A 26,983-nucleotide genomic window follows, 5' to 3' on the forward strand; every position below is an offset into this window, starting at 1 on the left:
CAAAGCTAACACAATCACTGCAGTTAGCCATTATCTTCATTTTAGTAATAGTGACCCAAGAATGGAAAATGCTGAAGTAGCTTATAAGGAGAGTTATATCCACATTCTACTCCAGCAATACATTGAAAAACCACTAATCTATACTGCCGATGTTGCACAGCAAAGATTCCCAACCTGTGGCACTCCAGATGTTGGTGAATTACTAATCCCATCATCCAAAGCCACAATTTAATGTGGCTAGGGATGATGGGAGTTGTAGTTCAGCAACATCTGGAATACCACAGGTTGGGAATCCCTTTTGTAAGGCATTAATAAATATTATATTTGCATATAAATTTGAACTCCATGTGATTGGTGGCACCAAAAAATGGTTGCATGTTATTGTTATTTCCCTATTTGATTTTACTTAGTCTATAAGCACTTTGGTCAAGGTTCAAAGAACCGCATGGAGGGAGGGGTTGGATTTTTGTTTTTATTTTTTTAAGAGCAGCTGATTGCAGTGCATGGCAAATCACTTTAGAACCAAGAGTGGCTTTCTTAGAGATAAAGGCAACAGTAAGTGCAAGGGTCTTGTGCTTATTGTGCTCCGTTTCTCTATACTAACAGAAGCAAACTTGCCGACAGGGAAGTATGCATACTGTTTTCTGCACTGGGAGTGGCAAAACATCTGTTTTGGACCCCACAGAGCTCCTTGAGGATTAGTTAGGTTATTCTACTACAGCAAATATAAGTTAAAAGAGAGAGTCTAGTAGCACCTTAAAGACCAAGGAAGTCCAGCATGCATTTGATTAGTGGGGCTCTAGTCCATGTAATCTTATTTCACAAGAAATCTCTTCATCTTTAAGGTGCTGCTAGGCACCCTCTTTTTGAGAGAGCTTCGAGTTTCTGAAGCTTCTATGAAAGCCTAATGCACTTCTGAGAGGAGTTTGAAAGCAGTTTGCAATATGGCATAATATGGCTATTCAAAGACATATCCAAAAATGCCAGTGAGTATATTATCCATGTGTATTGTCATACCATATTTTAATTTTTCTCTGTCTTATATTGCAGCTTGTTAATCGATTATGCTAGGGAATCTGGCTTATACCACAAGGGAATAACCATGATCAGTGGTGTGTCCACTGTATCTAGGTGTCAAAGCAAACAAAAAAGGAACTAGTGTCTTAGCTTGTCTTTTTCCATCTTATAGGCGAGCTACAGCTTTCAAATGTTGAAATTCTAAACTTTGGATCTTCACGGTTTCCCTCAGTTGACATCAGGAATGTGACCCTTGAATCTTTCATCATTTCCTCCAGCATTCATCAAAGTTGTGGAGCTGGCATTCAAGCAGTTGCAAGCGGCGGACTCTTACTATGTGAGAACGTGGTATTCAGCACAATTGGTCATGGCATACACTTGGAAGGCCAAAACTATTCTCTCATCAGGAATCTTGTCATTCTGAGTAAACAGCCAGAGACATCATTATACTGGGTGGCTGGCATCAAAACCAATGTAGCCGATGGTGCCTATCTACATAACAACATTGTGGCAGGATCAGAACGGATAGCCTTTCATATCAAAGGGCAAGACTGCTTTCTAGCTGAGAAGATTTGCACTGATAATGTGGCTCATTCAAGCCTCCACGGGGTTCATTTATATGGAGGAGATGGCTTTTCCAACTGCACCAAAATCACAGGCTTTCTGTCCTACAAGAACTATGACTATGGGATCATGCTTCATCATGAGGGAAATATAATGGTCGAGAATGTGTTACTAGTAGACAATGCTGTGGGTCTCCTGCCAGTACTGTACTGCCCATCTGCTGAGCTGCAGTGCCAACTGGAAAAATTGTACATTGAACTAAGAAACTCCACCCTTGTGGCCACGAGCTCATCTTTTGATTGTATCAAGGATAGAATCCATCCTCTTTCGGCAGACTTGACAGTTATGGATCGAGCTCCACGCAATCCTTGGAGAGGCCGCGTCGGGATGCTGTGGCCTTCTTTTACCTCTGAACCTGGTCAGTGGCCCGATAACCCATGGCATAAAATTAGAAAGTATTCAACAGTACCAGGAATCATGACTCTACAAGGTTGGTGCTAAATCTTCATAAACTAAGAGGGCTCTTTCATGAATCAGCTTTGAAAGCAGACATAAAGGCTATTCACATGAGCGTGCAAAATTGGGCTAAGGGAGCTCATCCCAGTTTTGAACACTCATGTGAACTGCTGAGATCGGGCCCAATCCCGGTGACTACACGGCAGAAAGATTTATCTAAGTCTCCAGGTTTTTATTGTAACAATACCTCAAGGTATCTTGTTGCTCCTTTATCCTATCTGCAACAATTAGATATCCCCAAATATAGGCTGGCTTTCACACAGGCCAGATGTAGATGCCTTCCCTCTGCTGTCCTTGAAGGTCGTTACAGTGGGACTCCATAAGCGGAGCATTTATGCCCCTGTGGTGGTGGGGAGGTTGAAACAATCGAACATGTTTTGCTTTATTGCCCCTTTTATAGGGACTTGCGTCTAGAATTAATATCTTCATTGCTGGCTCGTTTTCCAGGAAATTCACCTAGTCAACAAGTGGCTTTCCTGCTTGAGGACAGTACTCCTGCCATCACTCGAAAAGTGGCGGGCTTTTGTGCGGCAGCTCGAAGATCGCATTATTTAATTAATAATTCTAGTGCTGCTTTATAACCTTTCAGTTATAATATTGTTGGTGGGTTAGACTGTTGATATGTTATTTTTTTAAAACTGTTATTTATATTTTAATTGTATTCCCCCCCCCCCTTGTTGTGCTGGTCATAGACCGTAATAAACTTTGATTGATTGATTGATTGACTACACGGCAGCAACCCGCCTAAGTAGCCTCCCTCTAAAATGAGGTTAAGGGAGCAAATATTTTAGTTGTGTGTCAGCCGCAGCTGCTTGCAACTGTGGCTGGCACATTCAGGAGAGGGGAGAGAGGATCCCTCATGCGATGCATTATTGGAGCTCTGGGGGGGCGGGGGGACATGCAGCGGCCCGTCCTGGCACCCCGACCCTGGGAGCTGCAGCGGCGGCGGCTGCTCATCTGGGCTGGCCCAGGGATGAAGAGCTGCTCATCTGAGGGAAGGGTGAATCAAACCCGCTCTCCCCGCAGACCTCTATGGAGCTACTCTCACTGGTCGCGAGAAGAGCTTCATAGTGTCATTGTTTGAAATACGTACTTTAAAAACTCTTTCATGATTCTCAAACAAGATTGCCCCCCTGTCCAAGGAAGGGACAATATTAAATGCAAATCACAGGGCAGGCGAGGAAACAATATATTTTTTTAATCTGTTGCAACAAAACAATAATTATGTGAATACTGAACCCAGGTGTCATGCAGTCAAGCCAATTGGCCCAAGCAGGGACTCACTGAGTTGCACTGGAGATGCAGTAGGGCTTCCCAGGATTGGAGGCAGAGGAAGTTCTGGGAGCTAAGCTCCAGAGGGCTAGGTCTTCAGCCAGAAGTCAGGTTGTTGGGGAGGCTGTAACTCCACAGAGGGTCAGGAGCACACAGGAAAGCACTGGGTGCTTGGAAGCAGGCTGGACATGATCCCAGGACTGCAAATCATGGACTGAGAAAGGTGCTCATTAAGAGCTGTTGTCTCCTGCACCGCCACATCCATTCTTGTCTATGACAGCAGTTCCAGCCTTACTTCTGAAAAAACAAGGATTGGCTGCTTACTCCTCCTCCTGAGTAGCCCCATTGCTTGGCAGGTGCCTGGTAGCAAGGCACACACTTCTACATTTGGTCTCTCAGTTTGTGGCACCTTTCTGACAGGGTTCTTGGAGCTTCTGGAACATTTTGGAGGTGTCTCATTTGCAGTGGTCTCCTGTGGCCCTGGTGCACAGGAAGGTGTTGAGGTGAACGTGCATTGACCAGGGAAGCTAAGCTTCCTCCACTGATCTATGCATGTTCATAGTCCAGATGGTCTGAATACACCACAGATTTACAAATTTGCAGCATAAGGATGCAGGTGGTCTTGTTCAGCCTTAGGTGATGTGGCTGCTGAGTATTTCATGCAGTGCTGATCAGGACCATCTTACCCTACATAATCTGATCAAAATGTTTACCATTTGTCAGATGTCACATTTGCTGGCTTTATGAAGACTTGCTATGCTAATAACAGAGACATCTGCATCATGACAAATCCTGATGATGAAGGCATCCTGCATCTGGTCACATCAGAACGGACAAGAATGCTCCATGTCAATGAACAGAATATGTTCTACTTTTATCCACTTCAAACTAGGTAAGGGGACTTCATCACTCATAAGTGACCTGTTTGGATTTTTTATTTTTGGTGAAGCATCTACATACTTTCCACTGCATTATTTTCTGTAAGGCACGTCTGTGCTCTACACATTTACACCCACTGGAAGCTGGTTTCCTCTGTCAACTTCCTAGAAGAGATCCATGGAAACTATAGTTCTATGGAGGCTTCCCTACACTTTTAGCAAAGCTGCAGATTCCCATGCTCCTTGTTTGTAAGCCATAACACTGAAACATTCCTGAAACAGGTTTAAATAATCTATTAGCGTAGAAAATGCTTTCTATATTTGTTTATTTTATTTATTTATATCAGTTCTACCCTGCCTGACCAACACAGTGCTACTTCAGCTGTTTACAAAAAAAAGCAGCAACAATAAAATACAATGTTGATTGTTCTATCTATAATGACTGTACTTCAGGAGAGGTAGGTAAGGCCAAGCCAAGATTCAGACCCCAACAAAACATGTATATCTCAATTTTAAAGAAAAAGTCATTACTACAGGTGAACCAATTATCCTCAGGGGTTCTGTTATCTGCGTCATTGCGACAATGGGACTTGGGCAGCAGTAGGTGGGGGCTAAAAGGCCAAAATCTTGATAAATTACAGAAACACTAGCTTAACCTGTGCAGAGCATCTGCATTCTAGTACTTGATTGCTCCTATCACTCCAGAGCACCCCTCACTCACAGCTCCCCTCACCTCAGAGATCTCTCCACCCTCACCGCACTCCTGTTCCTCCTCCATCTCATTGCTTCCATCCCCTTCACCCCTCTTGGTCACTCCTCCAGCTCTTTATTCCATCTCCCTCACCCCTCTTGGTTGCGGCTGCAGCATTGCTAGCACCTGTTGGACAGGTTGCAGCCCCCTATCCCCAGAGACCTCCCCAACCTCGCCCGAGCACTGCTCCTGCTCCTCCCCACAGGAGCAGCTGTGGTTGACGGGGCCCTTCCTCACTGCCGCCATGGCCGCTCGTTCCCCTCAGGCCCACGCCAGTCCCTTGCCTGCCTGCCTCCCTCCGCCAATGGCCTTGGTAGCCCCAAACAGCAGCAGTGGTTGACTGGGCTCTTCCTTGCTGCCAATAGGCACTGCCATGGTCACTTGTTCCCCTCAGGTCACTGATAAGCTTGGGCCTGTCCCTCGACCTTCCTTCTTTCTCTCTTCCCCTCCCTTCTCTTTCTCTCTTTCTCTCTTCTCCACTCACTCTTCCTCACTGTCTTTCTTCCCCTCTCTTCTTTTTCTCTGTCTTTCTCTCTCCGTTCCTGAGTTAACAGATCTTGTTCATAATGTTTCCTCATCTAATTCACACAACGACAGCCTTCTTTTCCTGAAGGGGCTCTTTCCTCCCTCACAACCACTCTCTTTGCAGACCCCTGCCCACTATCCATCTATATTTTTAATTCTCTTAAACGTACCCGTCGCTAATCCCATGTGTGGCAGCTCTCACGAGAGCAGCTGCCCTGGGGGATAGCGATGGGGATGGGAGACAATGGCAGTGGCAGTGGGCTGGCCTGGGCTGGCCGCCAGGAGGAGGAGGCAGGAGGAGGAGGTGGTGGGCTGGTGGCCGCCCACTGGCAGGAGGTGGTGGGTCAGCCTGGCCCGGCCATCCGCCGGGAGGAGGGGGTGGGAGGTGGTGGCAGGTTGACTTTCTAGCCAGCCCTCAAGTCAGAAAGCATGGGGTGGGGTGGAGAGGATGCAGGCTGGCCAGCCTGCCTGCCAGAAAGCACCGGGGGGGGGGGCAGAGGGGGGGAAAGCGGCTGGCCAGCCAGAAAGCCGAGCATGCCAGCGTGGGGGGGGGGGACAGCGGCAGTGGGTGGGCCGGCTGGAGGTGCAGTTGCTCTGTGCCTGGCCCAGCTACTATCTATCTATTGATCTAATTCTCCTGGGTGTGCCTTGGAATGTGCGTCCCAGCGCCCAGCTGATTGGCTGGGTGGCGGATCCGCCTGATTGACTGAGGCACACCCAGGAGTATTGGTTGCCACGGCGGCAGCCCTGCCGTGGAGGCCAGAGGCGGTGGGCTCGGCTGGCCGCAGAGGCAAGGCCCAGGAGGGGGAAAAGAAAGTGGGGGGCAGAAGTGGCCGTGGGGAGGAGAGGCGGCTAGGCCTGGAAGCAGAGACTGGGGCAGAAGGGGGGAGAGGAGAGGTAACCGCTGGCCCCAAAGAGCACACAGATGCTCTGTGCGTGGCTGGCATGTTTATATGTGTATTCTTCTCCTCTACAATAAAGAACATCGTCCGACCAGTAACAGTTTCATTCCAACTGACCTTAACCATCACAGGCTCCTCCTCCCTATCTGCATATGGAATCCCCACTGCCCAGTCACTATGGTGCCACAGGCTTCTCCCCCCATCTGCATATGGAATCCCCACTGCCCAATCACCATGGTGCTTCTGCTCTCACAGGCTCCTCCTCCCCATCTACATATGGAATCCCCACTGCCCATTCAGATGCTTCTGCTTGCGAACTCTTGCAAGTGCTGCAACGCATGGGATTAGCCATGGGTATGCCTTAGAAAATTAAATATATAGATAGTGCTGTACCATGCTCTGCAAGTCTCCAGATACACAGCAATGCCCCCCCCCCACCTGGCCCAATTCTGCCCCTTTTTTGGCAAAAAATCATGATTATTATTTTTTAAATATGGCAAATGAGCCACAAAGATGATCCGCCGCCTAGAGATGTACATATCAGGTGGTATAAAAATATGATAAATCCATAAATAAAACGATTCCTCTCCTCAAAATGGTGGCCACTGGCCACCCTGAAACTGCAGATACAAGGAATTTAACCCTTTTTGTTCTGCATATACCAAGGTCGGGTGTCAACTACCCGACCACGGAGAAAAGAAATTGTGGATGTCGGATTTGTGGATAGCAAGGTTTGCCTGTATGTATGTAAGTATGTATGTATGTATTTAACACATTTATATACTGCCCAAAACACAAGTCTCATTTGTATTGAAAAAGGGAACCCTAAATTCAGAACTACTTTTTACCCAGTCTGGTTCCATTTTGTTCTGATTGTTCTGGGAGAAATGCTGGAAAGCTGCATTACCTCTTCCTGACTGAAAATTCATGGTTCATTTCAGATGCTTTCCAAAATCAAACCCTTTAAAGCTTTCATGTTGCTAGCAACAACAGGTTCAGACCAATGCTAGTTATTAGCAGCAGCGCTGAGCTTCAAGCTAACGCCCAGGGCAAAAGACTAACATGATAACCTGTAGAACATTAATGGCACAGTAGAAAGAGCCTACAGCGCCATCTATTTGCAGAGATTATGTCTATTTCTATCACAACCATATTACCCATTAAAAATTGTGGAGCTCTCAATAATGGAAAACTCCCTAGGTCGAGTTCAGGATGGTTTCTTCCAAATCTTATATTTCTTCCCTTTCTGATAGAAAAAATGAATCAAGACTTCGGTCATGTGCTGACATGAGGTGTGGGAACCCAAGGAAAGCTCTCTTCAAAGACATGGATGGAACTGCCCTGGAACTGGATCCACCTGTGTCTGTGTTCCCAAAGTCAGGGTTTGAATGGGAGCAGCCATGTTTGGATGCTGGTAAGTTGCATGCAACGACCTTGCTGTAATACTGAGAAATCGGATGAGAGACTGCATTTAAATGCAGTCCACTGAATTTTTTGTTTCTAGTGGCCAATTTTGCATATAGTCTACTATTATATTCAGGGGTGTAGCTAGGGAAGAAGGGGCCCATGCTCGCCCCTCTCCCCAGAGGCCCCTCAGCATGAGGGGATAATGAAGAAAATAGGGAGGGGTGGAGTTCGGGGGCCCTCAGGAGCTGAGGTCCCTGGGTCCTTTGAACCCATCTGTTCAATTATAGCTACACCCCTGATTCTCTTCCAAAAAGATGGCAGTATGGCAAGAAAAGGATTTGGAGCCAGTGTCTTGGGGGTATTATTTCCAGTTGTACACGTCTGCCCTTGTTTTAGGGCAAGTAACTTAATTCAACAAAACCTTTATCTGCATTAATGGCAAGGTGGTCCACGTTTATTCTTCAGCAGAGCAGGATAATTTTATTCACTTTTCACAAGTGCTTTGAGATCCCTTAATGAGAGATGCCTTCTAAACAATTGACCTAATAAGATTTCACTTGAATCCCACAGAGGAAAGAATGTTAGGCCCCCCGGCATGAAACTCTGCTCAAGACTTTTAAAGCCAACTGCCTGTTTAAAGAGTCATTTTGTCATTTAAAGAGCACAGCCATGTGCCGAAAGTGCATGCAGCGAGGCTCTGTTCTGTGATTCCAAATAAACTCTTTAATTACAATTAGCATCTCTTGAGCAGGCTGCTCCTGATGGCAGCCATTTTGCAGAAAAGTTGCATCGCTTATGACTCCTGCAGTATGGGAGCTCAATGCAAGGGACTGTAATTAATACTGTTTTCCATCCTGCCCTAGAAACTGATTAAGCACAAAGAGAACTTTAATCTTTAAACAAAATGCCTAACCTTTAAACAAAATGTCTAATGTCTTACCCGGTAAAGGCATTTCTCTGAGGATCCCTTTCTCTGGCTGCTTAGAGAGCTGATTAATTCACTGTCTTGGCATAAACATGCTTCTTTCCCCCCTGCTTTCTCTGACCTGATTATGAATCACAAACCAGTATCAGTACTGCAGTGGCCATTGCTGCATTAAGTTGCCCTTTAAAACCAAGCTAATTGCTCTGCATTGTGCATATAACTTGTGATAAGGCTTTTAGATTTTTGGCACCTTTAAGATAATTTGATAGGCAGTAGTTTACAAATGGCAGGAAAAACCCACCTTCTCTAACACCCAACGACCTTCCACAGGACTGATCTTGTAAGTGACAACACATTAAAGTGATGGGCAGCAACTTGATTTATAATTACCAGCATTTTTTCCAATTAGAGCTTGGAGGGGGGGGGGAGATAGCAGTGCATGTGGGCTTATTTATTTATTTGAAAGATTAGTTCTGAACTGACCTGTAATGTTGGCTATGTTTTTGCATGCAGCACTTTAACTAGTGCTGGAGGTTGTGATGGGATAGATGATGGCTAACAAACCAAGACTTAATCCAGTCAAGAAGAAGCACGTCTAGACAGTAAAACACCCAATCCAGGAATAATTATTCAGTGTGTTTTGCATGGGATAGTCCTGCCTCTGAAACAGTTGCGGGTCCGCCACATCCAGATTAGACCACTGCAACATGTTTTACACGGGGCTGTTCTTGAAAAATGATTGGAAACTGCTGCTACTACAGCAACTGGGCCGCTATCGGGAACCAGTTACCTGGAGCATAATAAAGGTAAAGTGTGCTGTCAAGTACATTTCGACTCCTGGAGCCCACAGAGCCCTGTGGTTTTCTTTTGGTAGAATACAAGAGGGTAGGGTTGTGCATTTTGTTTTTGTTTTTTATGTTTTGTTTTTGGCCTGAATCTGAAACACCCTCATTTTGTTCTTTGTTCAAAATCAGCCAATCCAAAACACCCCAATTTTGTTCTTTGTTCGAAATTGCAAAATCCAAATCCGAAACATTTTGGATTTTTAAAAAACATCCATGGGGCAAAACTAATGGGTGGGATTGGTAGTGCCCAATGGGTGGAAGCTACCACGCAAATTTCAGAGGAATTGTGCAAAGGGCCAATTTTTGGTGAATTTTAGAATTTTAAGTTTTCCCGCATAGAGAATAATGGAGGTTTCAGCAAAAGTATAGCTTCACATCAGAGGGAAAGGGGATGGCCCAGAGCAGAGCAGGGTGAGTAGTAGTGCCCAGTGGGGGCAAGGAAGCTGCCAGAATTATTTCAAAAGAATTGGGCAGAGGGCTGATTTTTAAAGATTTAATGGAGTTTATGGTTCTTCCCCATAGGGAATGATGGAGGTTTCAGCAGCCCCATAACTGCACCTGGGGGGCACCAGGGTGGCCCAGAGTGAGTGGTGGTGTAGAACACATAGGGTGCCAATCCCCCCCCCCATGGGTTGCTAACCCATGGGGTACTGGGTTCTGTTGTTTCTGAGATGTTTTGAGTGTAGATTCTCTGGTAGCATATGAGAGTGGATTCATGGTTTTGTCATTGAAAATCTCATATGCTACCAGAGAATCTACAGGCTGGGAACAAGGCAGGCATAGGCAATGACATGGCATCTCTCAAGGGGGTGAAAAAAATTCTTCTGGAACAAAAATGCAATACAACAGATAAATCCATTCCCAGTCTGTCATGCAGTAGCCATAGCAGGCTGGCAGGCTGGGCTCAGGCTGGCAACAAGGCAGGCAGGCAATAGGCAATGGCATGGCATCATCATGGCAACTTGAGGCATGCCATGCGATGCAAACTAGTTCTTTCTCTCTCTCTTCAATGATGCAGAAAGGCAGAATGGCGAATGAGTAACTAACTTGTTGAATGAATTGAAAACCCCTCCTTGAACTCCCCCCACTCTTGCCCCTTCTTCAACCCTTCCCCTGGCCAATGTGGGGTCAGTAAAGAGTGGCAAGAGGCAAAAGAGCCAATGGGGAACAAGTTGGGAATCGTCAGCAGGTCAGCCTATGCTTTAGATCACCGATCGGAAGGCTGGAAGGGCGAGAAATTCAAAGAGGTATCAAACACAAAGTGGAGACTGACTCAAAGATTGCCACAAAATGGAGGTCCGAAACAACAAAACATTTTGTAGCTGAAACAGGGATGTTTTGTTTTGTGTACAAAACTTTCGGATTTGGAGGTGGGCGTTTTGTTTTGTCTACAAAACACCCGAAACGGCTCGTTTTGTACCCGAAACGTTTTGTACTCAAAACGTTTTGTACCTGAAACATTTTGTACCCGAAACGTTTCGCACATCCCTACAGGAGGGGTTTACCATTGCCTCCTCCCACACAGTATGAGATTATGCCTTTCAGCATCTTCCTATATCGCTGCTGCCTGATATAGTACCAGGAGCATAATACTGAGGTCTTATTCAACCTGTGTTTTTCCCCAATTCATTTTTTGGCCTAATTCAAGGTATTGGTTATTGCCTGTAAAGTCCTCATTAGCTTTGTTCCAGGATACCTGAAGATCTACCTTTCCCCACATGAATCTGCCCGCATACAAGGTTCTTTAGAGGAGGCCCTGGTTCAGGTCCCACCACCTTAAGAGGTGAGGTTGATAGGTAGCTAGGATGGGGCCTTTTCAGTCATTGTACCCAAGCTGTGCAAGTCCCTATCCTGTGAGGTCAATTTGGCCTCATCCTTTCCTATCTGGTGAAGCATCTGCAGCATCCCTTCCTGTCTGGCCACAGGTCCACAGCCACTGAAGCACCTACCCATGACCTGGCTGACCTCTGAAGCATCAGCTACTACCATTGCTCAACATCACCCAGTAAGCTTCCCCATTAAGTCCTGGCTTACTGGGTGATGATCAGAAGCAGCATCAAATGATCTTGTCGGTGCTTACAGCATTTCAAACTTTCCATGTTCTGCTCTTGCTCTGCCTTCATAAAGCTGTGAAGAATGTGGGTCACTGATACCTTTCAGATCATACTTGTCTTCCTGTATTAGGATTTCAAGTTCCTGCTCTTTATTTCCCATACTCTGTGCATTAGTGTGTAGACATCAGATAACATGGGTATTACCACCTTCTGACTTCCTTGTTGTCGTGACATGCAAATGTTTGTCTCTGCATGTGGTACATTGTTTTCTTGTTCCCAGCACTTGATTTTAAACTTGGTAAATGTGTTTGGCAGGAGCCTTGCTAACCCCCTCAGAAAGGTTTAAACTGAACTCAGTACGGGACGGAGACAAAAGTTCCTCCCTAAGTCATAATTATCAAAATAAACCTGCTGACAGTGCTCCGGGAGCTATTTCTTCATGAGTGAGACAAAAATTGTATGTTTTAGAAGTGTATTTGAAATGGGATAACCAGTTGAAAGGAGGACAAGGTTCCTGTACTTTTAATAGTTTGAAGTGGGAAGCGGGGGGAAAGGAGTTTTGGCAAATGAAGCTTCTCATTCAAGAATGGGGGGGGGAAGAGTTCTGAAACCCACTTCAAACCTGGGTTCAGATTTACCTATATTTGAAGGAAGTAGGTTAGAATAAATAAAAATTGGTTGCTTCAGCTGTTACCGCTGATTTTGGTTTGGTCTTAACCTGAGTCAGTAGTGCACATTTCTGAAACTCAGAGGCATTGCATGGAAACAAGATTTAACCATGTTTCTTTGTGATGTCTGAAATAAAGCCATTGTGCTGGCTTGTAATTTAGCCCATATGCGCCCACACTTTGGGGTAAAAATTAAAGTTCAAGACACTACAGAGCAATGGCCACATAGATGCACACTGATCCTACATGCATAGGATTGTCCTTTAGACTGGAATTTAATCTCAGTTTCATATCCTGGTTTGATCAGAAACTCTGGTTAAAACACATGGATTTGCTGGCTTTGGACATCACAGGAAATCCTCACTTGTTCTTGTTGGAGCTAGGACTGTGGCAGCATCAGCTCTGAGCTGCAGTGTCTCATAGTGAACACCGTTGCGGGGGGGATTTAGGGTCATGGATAAAAGTACTGGACTCCTCCCCTCTTTGTTCTTCCAGGGTTAGTTTCCATTTTGTCTCTCTAGAGATGGCTGATTGTTTTGGTCTCTCTCTTCAGCCATGAACTACAGCTGAAATTAAGCTGCAGGCTTTTGCACATTTTTTGGTAACTTTTTCTTTAAATGGATCCTTGTAGTTCTTCAATACTAAAGAACTGTCTCAAGACCTCTTGCTTTGCTGCTTTCTCACCAAACTGGTTTTGCTTTGCTATTTGGGGATGGACTGCCATTTTCCCCTTACAAAGGGTTATGGGCCCAGAAGCCAGTAAATAAAAGAGAAAAGCCTAGAGAGTTAAATAGAAAGCAAAGCAAAGAGAAAAGCTTTGAAAATAGAGATAGCACAAAGATTCCAGATGACTGAAAAGTTGCAGGGTCCTGTGTACGAGCTCTGGTCTATTCAATATGGAGATGCTCCTCAAGAATCATGGACCTGGCAGTATTCTGCACACTCAGTGTCCTGCAGATTCAAGAAAGGACCGGAAAGAATGGGACAGAGTAGATGAAAAGGCATCAGGAATGATTTGCTTGGCAGTGAGTGACCCAATCTTAGTGCATCAAAGGAAATGCAAAGGATATGTGGGAAACTCTGAAGGGATTATATAAAAAGAAGTCTGTGATTTCCAAAGTGCATGTGGTAAGATAACTGAGCAATAAAAGACTTAAAGGGGGAGAAAGTCTGTCCAAGCACGTAAATGAAATGTTAGAAATATCTAGGCAACTGCCAGCCTAGAAGTAATCATGCCAGATGCAGTTTTGATAGGATTGCTGTTGAATAGCTTGCCACATTACTTTGATAGTGTGACTAGTGCCGTGGAAGTCAAGGAGGATGCAGACTTACAGTTTGTAATTAACCATCTAGAGGACTTTGATTTGTGCAGAAGGGATGATAAGCAACCAAAGGGAAGTGAAGAAAATGCATTTAGAACCTTGCAAAGAAATAAGAAATGCTTTATTTGTAGAAGCCCCAAACACTTGCAGAATAAGTGTCCCAAGAATACAGAGTTTGCAGACAAAAGGCAAGCAAAACAAAGTTGCAAAGAGAGTGAATTATCTGGGAACACAGAGTACAGAACTTTCAAGCAATCAGGGACTAAAGCTAATAAGCAAAGGATATACCTTGCAAGAACAGACAAAATTCAGGAAGCTAAGTCTGAGAAATGCAGCAGTGGCATTTGCATTGACTCAGGTACTACAGGCAACCTGATTAGAAAAAGGGAGAGATTTATAAACCCAGATACAAGTTGTAAAGCACCTATATATTTGGCAGATAGAAAACTGATGGATGCAGAAGTGAAAGGATCTGCACAGTTGCTCTGCAAACTGGAGAAAGGAGAAACCATTGGATTAACTATTGAAGTAGCTTTGTATGTGCCTACTCTACACATCTGTAAAATATGCTACAGAAAGGGGCTACAAAGTAAAATTTAAAGGGAGGCACTTTTACATTACTCATAAACAGGAATTACTTATGAAAGCAGTTTTACAAGAGAATGGCTTGCTTGAAGTAGAATGTGAAAAGGCCAAAACTGTGAAGTCCAGCATTTTTATCCACGACACTAAAGCCATACCACCACCACCAGGGTTCACTATGAGACATTGCAGCTGATTGCTGGTGCTGCCAGGGTCCTACCCACAAAGAATGTCTGAATTTGTTGCAAAGAAGGTTAGGCCATAGAGATGCCAAAATGATTTTTCAATCAGACTGAAAAGATGGATTTGGTAAAGGGTCTACAAATAGCCCCCTGTGGCACTGAATCCAAGTGTGCATGCTGTATAAGAGCAAAGGCAACATGGCCTGCTTTTCTTCCACACAAAGAAAGAGGAAAACAGCTTTTTTTGGATCTGATTCATAGTGATGTTTGTGGACCTGTGCAAGTTAATACATCAGGAGGGAATAAATACATTCTTACTTTCATTGATGACTATTCTAAATACCCATAAAAATACCTGTTAAATGAAGAGGGACAAGTACTAGAAAGTCTAAAATAATATGTTGCAAGAGTGAGCAACAGGTTTGGGAGAAAGCCACAGGATTTGTGGAACCTGGTAAAGAAAAACTTGTATGTAAGCTGCAGAAAAGTATTTATGGACTAAAACAGGCTGCAAGGTCCTAGAACGTCAAATTAAACCAGTTGCTAGTCAATGAGGGATTTACCCAAGGAAAGGATGACCCTTGCCTGTACTCAGGGCTGAAAGACAACAGATGGACCTAGATACTTACTTTTGATGATGATCTGATAATTTGTTATGAAAATAGAGAGGACAGCCTTGAAATAATAACGCATCTGAATATTGAGATAGAAGTAAAAGAACTCAGGCGTGTTTCACACTATCTTGGGATAGGCATAGAGAGCAGAGAGGATGGAAGCTATTTGCTTAATCAAAAACAGAAAATAAATGATTTGCTAGAGTATTTCAGACTTACAGAGGCCAAAGAAACAAGTACACCTCTGGAAACAGGTTATTTAAAACAGAAGGAAGAGAGTGAGCTTCTGCTAGACAACAGTGAGTACAGGACAGTGATGGGAAAACTTTTATATGTAGCTATGTTAACAAGCCTGAATATAGCTGTATCTGTGGGAATCTTGAGTAGAAAAGTAAGCACACCCAGCAAAGATGACTGGACTGCAGTAAAGAGACTAGGCAGGTACTGAAAAGGGACAATCCATCTAAAATTAAAGTTGCCTGCTAGCAGAGGACCCAAATTAATAGGTTATATGGATGCAGACTGGGCTGAGGATCAAACAGACCAGAAGTCAGCCAGTAGTTATGTGTCCTTTTATGGTGGTGGAGCAGTCATTTGGCATAGCTGCAATCAATCAATAGTTGCTTTCTCATCTACTGAGGCAAAATATGTATCTGCCACTCAAGCATGTCAAGAGGCGGTGTGTCTGCACAAGCTAATGTCGGATTTCAACACAGACAAACCAAAACCCACTGAGATGTTCAAGGATAATCAAAGCTGTATCCAGATCTCACAACAGAGAAAATTAAATTTAGAACAAAACACATTGAAACAAAATATCATTATGTGTGGGATGCACAAGAAAAGGGACTTGTAAAACTGATGTATTGTCCAAGTGAACAAATGGTAGCAAATGTGCTAAGGCGTTGCCCAGGGAGCGTTTCAAAACCTTGAGAGAGAAGTTGGGACTCATAGACAGGAGCATGAGCCAATAAGGAGTGTTGGAGCTAGGACCCTGGCAGCACCAACTCTCAGCTGCAATGTCTCATAGTGAACACCGTGTGGGGGGGGATTTAGGGTCATGGATAAAAGTACTGGACTCCTCCCCTCTTTGTTCTTCCAGGGTTAGTCTCCATTTTGTCTCTCCAGAGATGGCTGTTTGTTTTGGTCTCTCTCTTCATCCATGAACTACAGCTGAAATTAAGCTGCAGGCTTTTCCACATTGGTTTGTAACCTTTTCTTTAAATAGATCCTTATAGTTAGTCAATACTAAAGAACTGTCTCAAGACCTCTTGCTTTGCTGCTTTCTCATCAAACTGTTTTTGTTTGTCTGTTTGTTTGTTGCTATTTGGGGACTGAACTGCCATTCTTCCCCCACAGTTCTAAGTAGAGGTGGAAGTAGAAAACATACTCCCCTTACATGCTAGGGGAGGCAGCGTGTCAGTGTGAAGCTCATGAACATCACAGAACCAGCATTAAACCTTTGTCCCACATGCTGTCCTCAGAACTGGGCCCAGATCAGGAGTTATAGAGCCTTATCTTCATGACAGAGTAACATCTGTAGTAATTTGGAACCAATTTTGACTTGCTCCAGAGTGGCTAATTGCAAGCCTGCTTCTGTAAACAGGGCTGATTCCCTTGGAGTGTGGGATAGGCTGGGCTTGGGAAACAAAAGAATGGGAAACAAAAGAATGGGAGTGTCAGAAAGGATTCCTAATAAGCAACCTTAGAAAATATTTTGTGGTAACTGGAATTTACAGGGATTTACCTGAGACCAACCAACCAGTTTGTGGATTGTGAGAAATTGAATTTTGGATGGCCTGTAAATTTAACATGCACTGTTGTATTTGGCTGACATTTTCATAACTGTTCCAAAGGGAATCCCTTTGAAAATATGCATTTGAGAGAAGGTCCACAGGAAAATTACTCTTCATGGTTAGCTACTACACTAGTGCACTGAAGAGGGGTCCTGTGTCCTTGCTGATATTCTTTAAGCCTTGCACAGACTTAAAGAATAATTGTATTAGTTGCCCCAAATTTCCCAGGCATATCCATAACCCAAGCAAACTGCTGAGTGTTAGTGTGCAGTGCTTTACACAGAAGAAATGCTGTGTTTTGCAACAATTAATTTTGCAGAGGAAGCAGCCTGTTTAAAGACGCCTGAAGCACTCACTAAAATGTGTGTTGTTTTTCAAGGCCACCAGACACACAGTTGGCTAGGTTGGCTAATAAACAAAACAACAATGCAAAACCCTGAACCTCATGAGGCTTGCTGGAGAAGGGGGATGTGAGGTAACGTGAATAATGTTTACCTGCCAGGGGTGGGTAAAGACAGTAATTGTTTCGCCTGCAGCAGATCTCTGCAAGGGTTAAAAATGACAGAGATATTAGTTGAAGAGTGCTAAGATTGTTTGGTTTGAAGCTTTCAGCAATACACAGACTGTTATTTACCGGACTTGGTCGATTTACTTCTTAATGCAATAATGACCTGTGAAATGAAACGTGAGCTAGACAATTGTTCCTCATTGTTTCCAGTAAAGCATCCTTTCATACCCCATTAAACCACCATTAATTCCATATGAAAGAGAGGCAGGCACTAACAGAGAGATCTTGGTTTTTTCTTCTCTCTGTCATGAGAGTCTTTTTCTCTTTCCTTTTCCTCTAAGATTGTCATATTTACTCTGGGAAAAATTGCATGTATATAAGGTTAAAATAGCCATGTTAACACTGATGTGCGTCCATTACAGTTTTAACCCAATTGAGCCAGCCAACCATGCCATGCACTACAGCATGGTCATGATTGATGAGCACTCACACAGGTATTAGGAGGAAATCAGTGGTAAGATAGATGGTAGTTACCCATGAGCATAGCAACTAATAATAAGACAGGTTTTCATGACTGCTAATTTATGTGTGAGAATCCAGTAGTCAGATGTTCTATAGTCACCCTCCACAAAACACAGGAAGCTGCAATAGGGACCTTAGGGAGTGCAGAGATATGTCCTACACACAGAGCATAAAGTGGAAATGTGTATCTTTGTAGCAGAAGATTGTATTTTTAAACCCATTGGAACTAATAGTGTGAATAAACTATCCAACTGAGACTAGCATAGAGTTTGACTCTACTGTAGAGATATGCACGAATTGGATTTTGCTATTTTATTCGCACTTGGATTGAATTGCAAAAGCCTCGATTTGATTAGTCAAAACAGTGACCAAGCCGGCTGTTTCAACTAATCAGCTTTGAATTGATTTCAGTGATTCGGCCATAGAGAACAATGGTGAACCCCCCCCCCCCAAAGTGGTTTGGGAGGTAGGGCATGATGGGTGCTACCTACCACCCAACCCACAAAATAAATGGGCAAGCAGGCGATTGAATTTTTTTTTAACCTTTTCCCAAACCTACCATAGGATCCCATGGGTGTTTTGGGGAATGGTTTGTTTTTCATCTGCTTGCCCATTTCTTTTGTGGGTTGGATGGTAGGTAGCACCTATCACACTGTACCACCCAACCCACTTTGGTGTCCCAAGGAGCTACCCATGGGGAACAATGGGGTGTTTCAAGTTCCCCATTGTTCCCTATGGCTGAAATAAACTGCATTCAGGGTGCACATGAGACATTTAGCATTGCAATCTGCAATGCATTTTGTGTCCCTGCCTTGCAAAACACTGCAGATTAGAAGCACACCGTTGAAGGAATCTGTTCCCCCTGACACAGACCACACACTTTTTCAAACACAGTCCAAAAATGGCCAAAAAAGAATAACTTACTCAGAATCCACTGCCAGCCACAGTGCCTGCGCTGCAGTAACATCATTGGCACAAGTTACTCTCTCACACACAATTATGACTGCTTACCTCAACATTACCACAGCTGCCATGGCAGCACCCTTAGCAGCAAGCATAGCCATGAGGTCAACTAGAATGTCTTCAGCCCCATTTTGACTGAGTACACTTTGCAAGGCAGATTACAACTCAAGGAAGGTAGGAAGGCACCCAAGTTCTGCCTTTATCAATCTGAGATCCAGCAAAACCAGATTGTTAATAATATCGCAGCAATAACGCAGCATATTATACTCAACAGTGGCACTCTTATCATCCCTGGACTTTGGGGCCAAAGTCCAGGGCCTCCACAACCCCTCAGCCTCCCCAAATCCTCTCTTGTCTGTCTTGGGTGGTGTGGTTGCCACTGGCCTGCATTCCGCCGGGTGGCTGAGTGTGATTATGATCTGTGCTGGGTGCTTGGGAGACAGACAGGGGAGTGGGGAAAGAAATATGTGGGATGAGAATATGGTATGTTGCGTGTTGAAATGTTTCTTCTAATGCATATTTGCATAAATATACCTGTTTTATATTCTTACATTATTGTGAGTTCAGTTGCTGTTTGTGCCCTTAATGGGGAGACAGTGGGCTCCAAAGGCCTTTCAGTCCAAGCTCCAAAATTACCTAGGTTCACCTCTGATACTCGGTGCTGAGAACCCCCCCCCCCACAAATCAAACCTTTCTTAATTCCTTCCTTCCTCCTCTCCTGATGTATCCTCTTTAAGGGCACGCTAAGGGCTCCCTCTGCCTCCCTTCCCCAGGCCCTTTGAAAACATTTTGAAATCCTTTCTTTCTTTTTGTTTCCCCTTCCATTTTCCCTCACCCTAGCCTATGGGGGTCATGACAACACTTGATTTGTATGATAACAAGCCAACCAAGAAGCAGGGAAGCCAGTGCCAGAAAACCAAGCAGCAAAAGCCCACCAGAATGGTGCTTGAATCACTTAAATCAATTCGAGCTCAAATCAAGGTTGTTTCAATTCAAACTCGAATCAGGCCCTATATTTTAAGGGTGTTTAATTTCAAGTTTAAATCACTCGAAATAGCTTGATTCAAGCTTGAATCGATTTGAATTCGAATCATTTTGTCCATCTCTATTCTATTGGCAAAGAACTGGGCAGTTGGCAGGGAGGCTGTCTTCTTTCACTAGAACCTTGATGCTAAGCTCTATGGGAGCCTGGATTCAAGGTACAGGACAAGCTAATAAAGGCTAGGACATGCCTGGGTTCTAGAGATCTCAAATGACTTAACTGAACATAAATCTCTCTTCTGTTATATGAGCCAAAGGTCAGATGATCTCTCTAGCAGAAAAGTGCAGTCACTTTAGACACCCAGTATGAAGACATGCAATTTAAAAAGTTAGAGAATAGTACAAGACTCTTAACATGAAAATAACATTAAAAATGGCTGCTTCCAGTCATGGTGTGAAGGCATATGATAAAGCAGCCTTCTTGAAGTCCTTGTTTGCCTTACTGGGTTATGCTCCTGTTCTGGTGTCTGTTTTGTTTTTGATATTGTAGTTTACTTACGATTTTATTGTTGTAACATGCTCTGGCTTCTTTTGAGAAATCACATATTTTTTAAAAAAGAAAATCAGTTAAATAATGTAGTGACCTTGGCCACAAGCACAGTTCTCTGGTACCTGATGTAATGGGGGAGAGAGGGTATTTTTCCATATGGACAGAGTTGGACATGCAAAGGTCAAGTTTCTCTCAGTACTTATGCTGTGGATTCATGTGTGCTGCCTGTGTTCTAGGGGTATTGTGATGTGAACTTTTCATTTGTGAGAATTTCACTGCCAACAACACGCAATACATAAAGTCAATGACACTTCTTTTGGCTGTGCAGGTGTTGCCAAAAGGAATCCAGAGATAGATATCAATTAAAGTTGAAATCATACACTCGGAATAAAGTCTACAAACTATGATTGGGATTTTATTCTCTGTCTCTGCTAATCACTACTGACCACAGTCAGCTGGAGGCTAGAAAATAAAGTGCAAGGATAAAGAAAGGGAAATCGGTTTTATTGTTCTTGTTGTGAGATTTTAAAGAAACATGGCATGGAAAAAAAATGTCAGCAAAAATCATGACCCAAATCTCTTTATAAAAGAAATGAGTTCATAAAAGGTACAAAGAACTTGGAACTGCCTGCAGGCTGTTACATGTAGAGGGTGAGTTTCCTGGTAATTAAAATGCACATAAGCCCGGTAGTAAGCAAGTATATATTTGAAGCCTGAGAAAGGGCTGTGCAATGAGCAATTTCCTTTCAAGGGTGTTACTCTTTCTTAGGGGCTTGTCTGAACCATGCAGCCATGAAAGTGTTGCTGAAAAACCTATGCATTTATATCTTTAATTAATTTATTTATTTGATTTCTATACCGCCCTTCCAAAAATGGCTCAGGGCAATTTACATTAAAATAAAAACAATTAAAATCAATTAACAAAATCAAAAACTATAAAACCCATATCAAACCAATTAACTATTAAAACATTTAAAACAGTTAAAACAACAACAAAAAAACAACACCAGAACAAACATTTACAGTTTTAAAACAGCTTAAAAACCCTGGAAGGCCAGGCCAAACAGATAGGTCTTAAGGGTTCTCCTGACGGCCAATAATGAATTTAGATTATGGATTTCTGCAGGGAGTGCATTCAACAGCCCAGGAGCAGCTACAGAAAAGGCCTGCCTCTGAGTCGCCACCAGATGTACCGGTGGTAACTGGGGACGGACCTCCTCAGATGACTTTAATGCGTGGTGGAGATCATGTAGAAGAAGGCGATCTCTAAGGTAACCCGGACCTAAGCTGTTTAGGGCTTTAAAAGTAATAAGCAGCTCTTTGTATTTTGCCCGGAAACATATCAGTAGCCCGTGCAACTGTTTTAAAACAGGCATATTATGGTCTCTCCAGGTTACCCCAGAGACCAATCTGGCTGCCGCATTTTGAATTAACTGAAGTTTCTGGACTATGTACAAAGGCAGCCCCACATAGAGCACATTGCAATAATCAAGCCTGGAAGTTACAAGCTGATGTACCACTGTTTTGAGATCATCCTCTCCAAGGAATGGATGCAGCTGTTGAATTAGCCAAAGCTGATAGAAAGCACACCTGTGCATAGTTTCCACCTGAGATACCAGGGTGAGGCCTGGGTCCAGGAGTACTCCCAAGTTGCATACCTGCTCCTTCCAGGGGAGTGTAACCCCATCCAGCACAGGAAGCTCTAACTCATCCCTCAAATTCTGAGCCCTCACAATGAGCACCTCCGTCTTACTTGGATTCAGTTCCAATTTGTTATCCCTCATCCAGCCCATTACTGCCTGTAGGCAGGCATTTAGGGAATGAATGCCATTTCCTGATGATGAAGAGAAAAAGGAGAAATAGATTTGGGTGTCATCAGCATACTGATAACACCTAGCACCGAATCTCCTGATGACCTCACCCAGCGATTTCATGTAGATATTAAAAAGCATTGGTGACAGAATGGAGCCCTGAGGCTCCATATAACAGCTCCCGTTTTGAGAATCAGCTGTCACCAAGTTCCACCATCTGGAATCTACCTGAGAGATAGGAGCAGAACCACTGAAAAGTGGAGTTCCCTATCCTCCACTCCCTCAGGTGACCCAGAAGGATACCATGGTTGAGTGTATCGAACGCTGCTGAGAGATCCAAAAGAACCAGCAGAGTCACACTCCCTCTGTCGATTCCCCAGTAGGCTGACCAAGGCTGTCTCAACCCCATAGCCAGTTCTAAAGCCAGTTTGAAATGGGTCTAGATACTCAGCTTCCTCCCAAACTGCCTGGAGCTGGTCGACCACTCCCCTCTCAATCACCTTGCCCCAAGGGAGAGTGGAGCCTGGCCTATAACTATCCATTGCAAAGGGTCCAGGGAAGGCTTCTTAAGAAGCAGTCTAACCATTGCATCCTTCAAACAAGTAGGCACCCTGCCTTCCTTCAGTGCTGCATTCATGATATTATCTAGGCCACCTCCAACAATCTCCCTGCTAGTAATGATTGCTAGTAAAAAATCTCCCTTTTAGTAATGATTACATTTTTGTGCACTCATTGTGTTTATTGGTTTTTGTTAATAGGGCAAAATCTGATTTTTTTCTATTGTTTACAGTTTAAATGCCCAGTGCTTGTTTCTGTAGTCCAGTCCTGGAACCATCCCTGTACTTGGAAAGGAAATGATTTTCAGTGGGGTTTAATGCATTTAAACTGGCAAGAATAATACTCGGTGAAAATGATGAGTTGAAAGCAAGGTGAAGGTTTTCTGTTTACTGCCATAACAAAGTGCCAACAAGACTTTGATGGGAAATCTGATGAGGAAATATGAGAACATAGATAAAACTTTCTAAAGGCCACTGTTTGAGCTTCAGTGTAAATGCAAAATGACGCATATTGGAACCAAAAATCGCAACTTTCAATCTCTCTAGTGAAGCCTAAATTGGCTGTGACTTCTCATTGGCTGTGAAGGAGATGTTGGGTTCATAGTGGAAAGTTCATTGGGAAATCAGGTAAATGTGCTACATCAATGAAAATGGCAAATGCATTTTAGGAAATTATTATTATTATGCTTTTCAATGTAAAAGCTCTCAAAGCGGTTTACATTTTTTAAAAAAGAATAAGTATACCAGGAACATATGTGTAAATATGATATTCATTAAAGGTTTTGGCTACTGCATCTATAATAGGATATCATTTTTCCGGAGAAACTATGTAGGGGTGTGCACGAATGGTTCATTGTGAACTGGTTCGCCTTGAACTGGGGCCAGTTCAGAGGTTCAATTGCAGACTGAACCGAACCAGGCCCAGTTTGGGCAAACTGGTTTACAATGGTAAGAGGTGGCTGGGTGGGGTGATGAGAGAGTTAATAAGCTCTTTACTGGGCTGGCACAGTTGCCGGAGTTTGTCACTGCTTGCCCTCCCAGCATGGCCCCAAGTGCTCTCCTCCCTCCTTTACCAAGCTGCTGCTGAGACAGCGACTTGGTAAAGAAGGGAGGAACATGCTTGGGACCGCACTGGAAGGGTAAGTGGTGGTGAGCAGCAGCAGCGGCACTGGCAGCTATGCCGGCTGGGTAAGGAGCTTATTACCTCCTTATTATCTCTCCACCCCCAGCCCGGCTGCTACTTGCCTTTAGGGGAGTGCCCCACCCCTGTACTTGTAAAGGGGAATCCTCACCGGATTCCCTTTTACTAGTATATTGGCTTCTTGAATCGCCAAGCCAGTTCAATCAAATGGACTAGACTGGCCGTAACTGGTTTGGAGCAACATGGTTCAGTTGAAAGTGATCTGAATTTGAACCAAACCAATTTGTTTTGTTTTGTGTACAACTCTACTAAAAGGAGAACAAATGAAATGGAATGCAAGTACTGGAGCACTGTTCATAAGGTAACAGTGAACTCGTATGATTAGGTTGGCTTAAGGATAATTTTTTTTAGGCTAGAAAGAATTAAGGAAAATGTGCCAAAAAAGAGATTAATAGAATTATGTATCATGTGGTTAGGCAGCATATTTTTCTTTCATGGTCCTAGAAGCTGAGATCACGTAATAAACATAACTAGCTGACCTAACGCAGAACATCTGCGTCCCTAGTTCTCCCTGTCTCTCCTCTCCTTTGTCCCCCTCCCCGCCCGAGTTTGTTCTCCATTGGCGGCCAGCCTGGCCGCCCTTTCTCCTCTGCGCTGCTTCTCCCTTGCGACCAGCTGGGCCGCGGATTCTCCTCCACAGCCAGCCAGCCAGGCCACCAATTCTCCTTTGCGCCTGGGCCGCCACTTCCCCTCCTCCACCACCTCCTTCTGCCTGCCGCCATTTTCTCCCCGTCCCCTTGACTAATTGACAGCTGTTCGCAAACTCTTGCAAGAGCTGCCACACATGTGATTAGCCATGGGTATGTCTTAGAGAAATAGATATATAGATGGGCAGGCAATTCACAGCAGACAAAAGGAATATTCACACAGAGCATGATTAGTGTATTTTTTTTTAAATTGTAAGATATGGTGAGTTTAGAAGGGTTAAATAAAGAATTAGGTAAATGCATGTAGTATAGGAAAGAGAGAAGTCTGTTAGTCATGGTGGAGCTTCATGTTCACAGGTAATATATAATCCAATTATCAGATGCTGGGAGCAAGCAGGGTGTGGCTCTTGTAATCATGACCTGCTTGTGGATTTCTTGGAGGCATCTGACTGAACAGTTTTGAAAACAGAATGCTGGACTTGGCTGACTGTGGGATAATCCAGGAAGGTGATTCTTAACTTTTTATCTTTCCATAGCTTCTACTTCTCTGTAATGATAGAAGCTGCATAGCAGACATTAGGTGCAACTTCCTGCCATGCTTGAAAAAACTCCTCATGCTGAATTTGTATTTGTCATGAGAATCTCTCTTTGCCAAGGAGAAGCTCTGCACCAGTATGGATTCATGGTGTAGTACCTATAGGTACAACAGAACAGAGATCTTTCTATGCCAAACATTGGCGTGTCTGACCTTTAGCAAAATGGCAGGACAGAAGCAGTGATGAGGAGATGCTGGGCATGGTGGAACCCCCACAACAGGAAACCTTTGCTTTTAGCGAAGAGTGATTTGCTAATTTAGCCAGTGCTGCCTCGAGGCTTTCTGCTACTAGAGGCAAAAGCCAAGCTGCTGATGACCTCAGCCCTGACACTGACACCATCCTGCCCTCTCCCACTGCCGGGCTGCCTTCTTCCCCAGTCCGCTCCCCCAAGCCTTCTGCCCCATTCCCCTCCCCCACAAGCCTTCAGCCCCAGCTTGCTCCCTCCTCTGTTTTCCCCTCTCTCTCTCTCTCTCTTTCATGCTCCCCCCCCGCCGCTTTTTTGCCTGCTTGTGTTTTCCACGCTGGCCACTGCCACCTCCTCCTTCCTCCAGTCCCTGGTGTCAGGTAGCCAAGTGTTCAGCTAGGATGATATTATTTTCTGCAGAACCTCTAATAAACTCTTTTGGACTCTCATGAAAATAACACAGATTAATGCCATTGGCCTAGGAGCTGCAACCATGTCTGTGTGAAATGCTTATCTGAGTACATGTTGTTGGAATTTGCTAGATAGGCTTTGTCTCTGCTCTTGTATAGGGGCAAGCGTGTCACTCTGTATGTTTTGTGTCTATGTTTGGCTTTGGGGGTGGAGACTAAGCTTTTCCCTCCTGTTAGCTTTTTAAAAACTTGCTGCCTTGAATTCAAACCGTGATGTTCTCCCTCTCTCTGCATAACATACTGTTAGTCTGTTTATTGTTTTCTTAGCCTGTGTTTAGTTAGTAAAGGTAAAATGTGCCATCAAGTTGATTTTGACTCCTGGCGCCCACAGAGCCCTGTGGTTTTGTTTGGTAGAATACAGGAGGGGTTTACCATTGTCATCTCCTGCGTAGTATGAGATGATGCCTTTCAGCATCTTCCTATATTGCTGCTGCCCAATAGAGGACCTGCGGGAATTTTAACCGGCAGCCTTCTGCTTGTTAGTCAAGCATTTCCCCGCTGCACCACTTAAGGTGACCTATGTTTAGTTAGTAATAAATATCAAACTCTTGTTTCTCAATTAAAGTTGGCTTCTTGTTCAATTGCTTATAGAGGATTAGTAATTACTGTGCAACACATGTTATCCTTCTAGTGTAGCCTTATCTTCTCTGTGTTTTGTTTTGTTTTTTAAATGCTGAGCACCCTCATCTTGAACACAGTGATCACTAGCATTATTCAAATACTACCGCAGTCTCACATAAATATGAGTCTACCAAGCTTTGCAAAAAGAGCTATAAAGCATCAAGCTCTTACTTTGTGAAAATTTGCTACAGGCAAATGGTGCTAGTCGCTTGAAAAAGTATCCCTATTCTGTGATGAATGGCTCTTATGTGCAACACCAGGATTGTGGGAGAGAGGGTGAGAAGGAAGCTTTCTGTGCACAGTTCCCTTATATATCTGCACTTGGAAGTCTTTCATTATTGTTTTCTCCTTTGTCTTCCAAATATTAGCCTTTAATGAAATACACATTTCCTTCATTTATTTTGAACCTATTCCAAGACCAGCAAATACCAGAATTTCAAATGTTATGATAGGATAGGTTCTTTATTGGTTTGTTTTCTTTTCATTCCCTCTGTTTTCACTATGATTTTTTTTATTATAAATCCTTATGTTTCCAAATCAAGGAGCCTGACT

The 26,983-nt window shown here is 43.8% G+C and overlaps 1 protein-coding gene across 1 annotated transcript in view; it reads left to right on the plus strand.

The window, feature by feature from the left end:
- PKHD1 (PKHD1 ciliary IPT domain containing fibrocystin/polyductin) overlaps positions 1-26,983 on the plus strand; it is a 436,391-nt gene that overhangs the window by 303,885 nt on the left and 105,523 nt on the right. Inside the window, exons 51-53 of the mRNA XM_053273219.1 lie at positions 1,190-2,071; positions 4,093-4,261; positions 7,679-7,839. Of these exons, the coding sequence (XP_053129194.1) occupies positions 1,190-2,071; positions 4,093-4,261; positions 7,679-7,839 (1,212 nt within the window). The remainder of the gene's footprint in view (positions 1-1,189; positions 2,072-4,092; positions 4,262-7,678; positions 7,840-26,983) is intronic.

This window comes from Hemicordylus capensis, chromosome 1 (genome assembly GCF_027244095.1).
Source record: "Hemicordylus capensis ecotype Gifberg chromosome 1, rHemCap1.1.pri, whole genome shotgun sequence".
Classification (NCBI taxonomy): Eukaryota; Metazoa; Chordata; class Lepidosauria; order Squamata; family Cordylidae; genus Hemicordylus; species Hemicordylus capensis.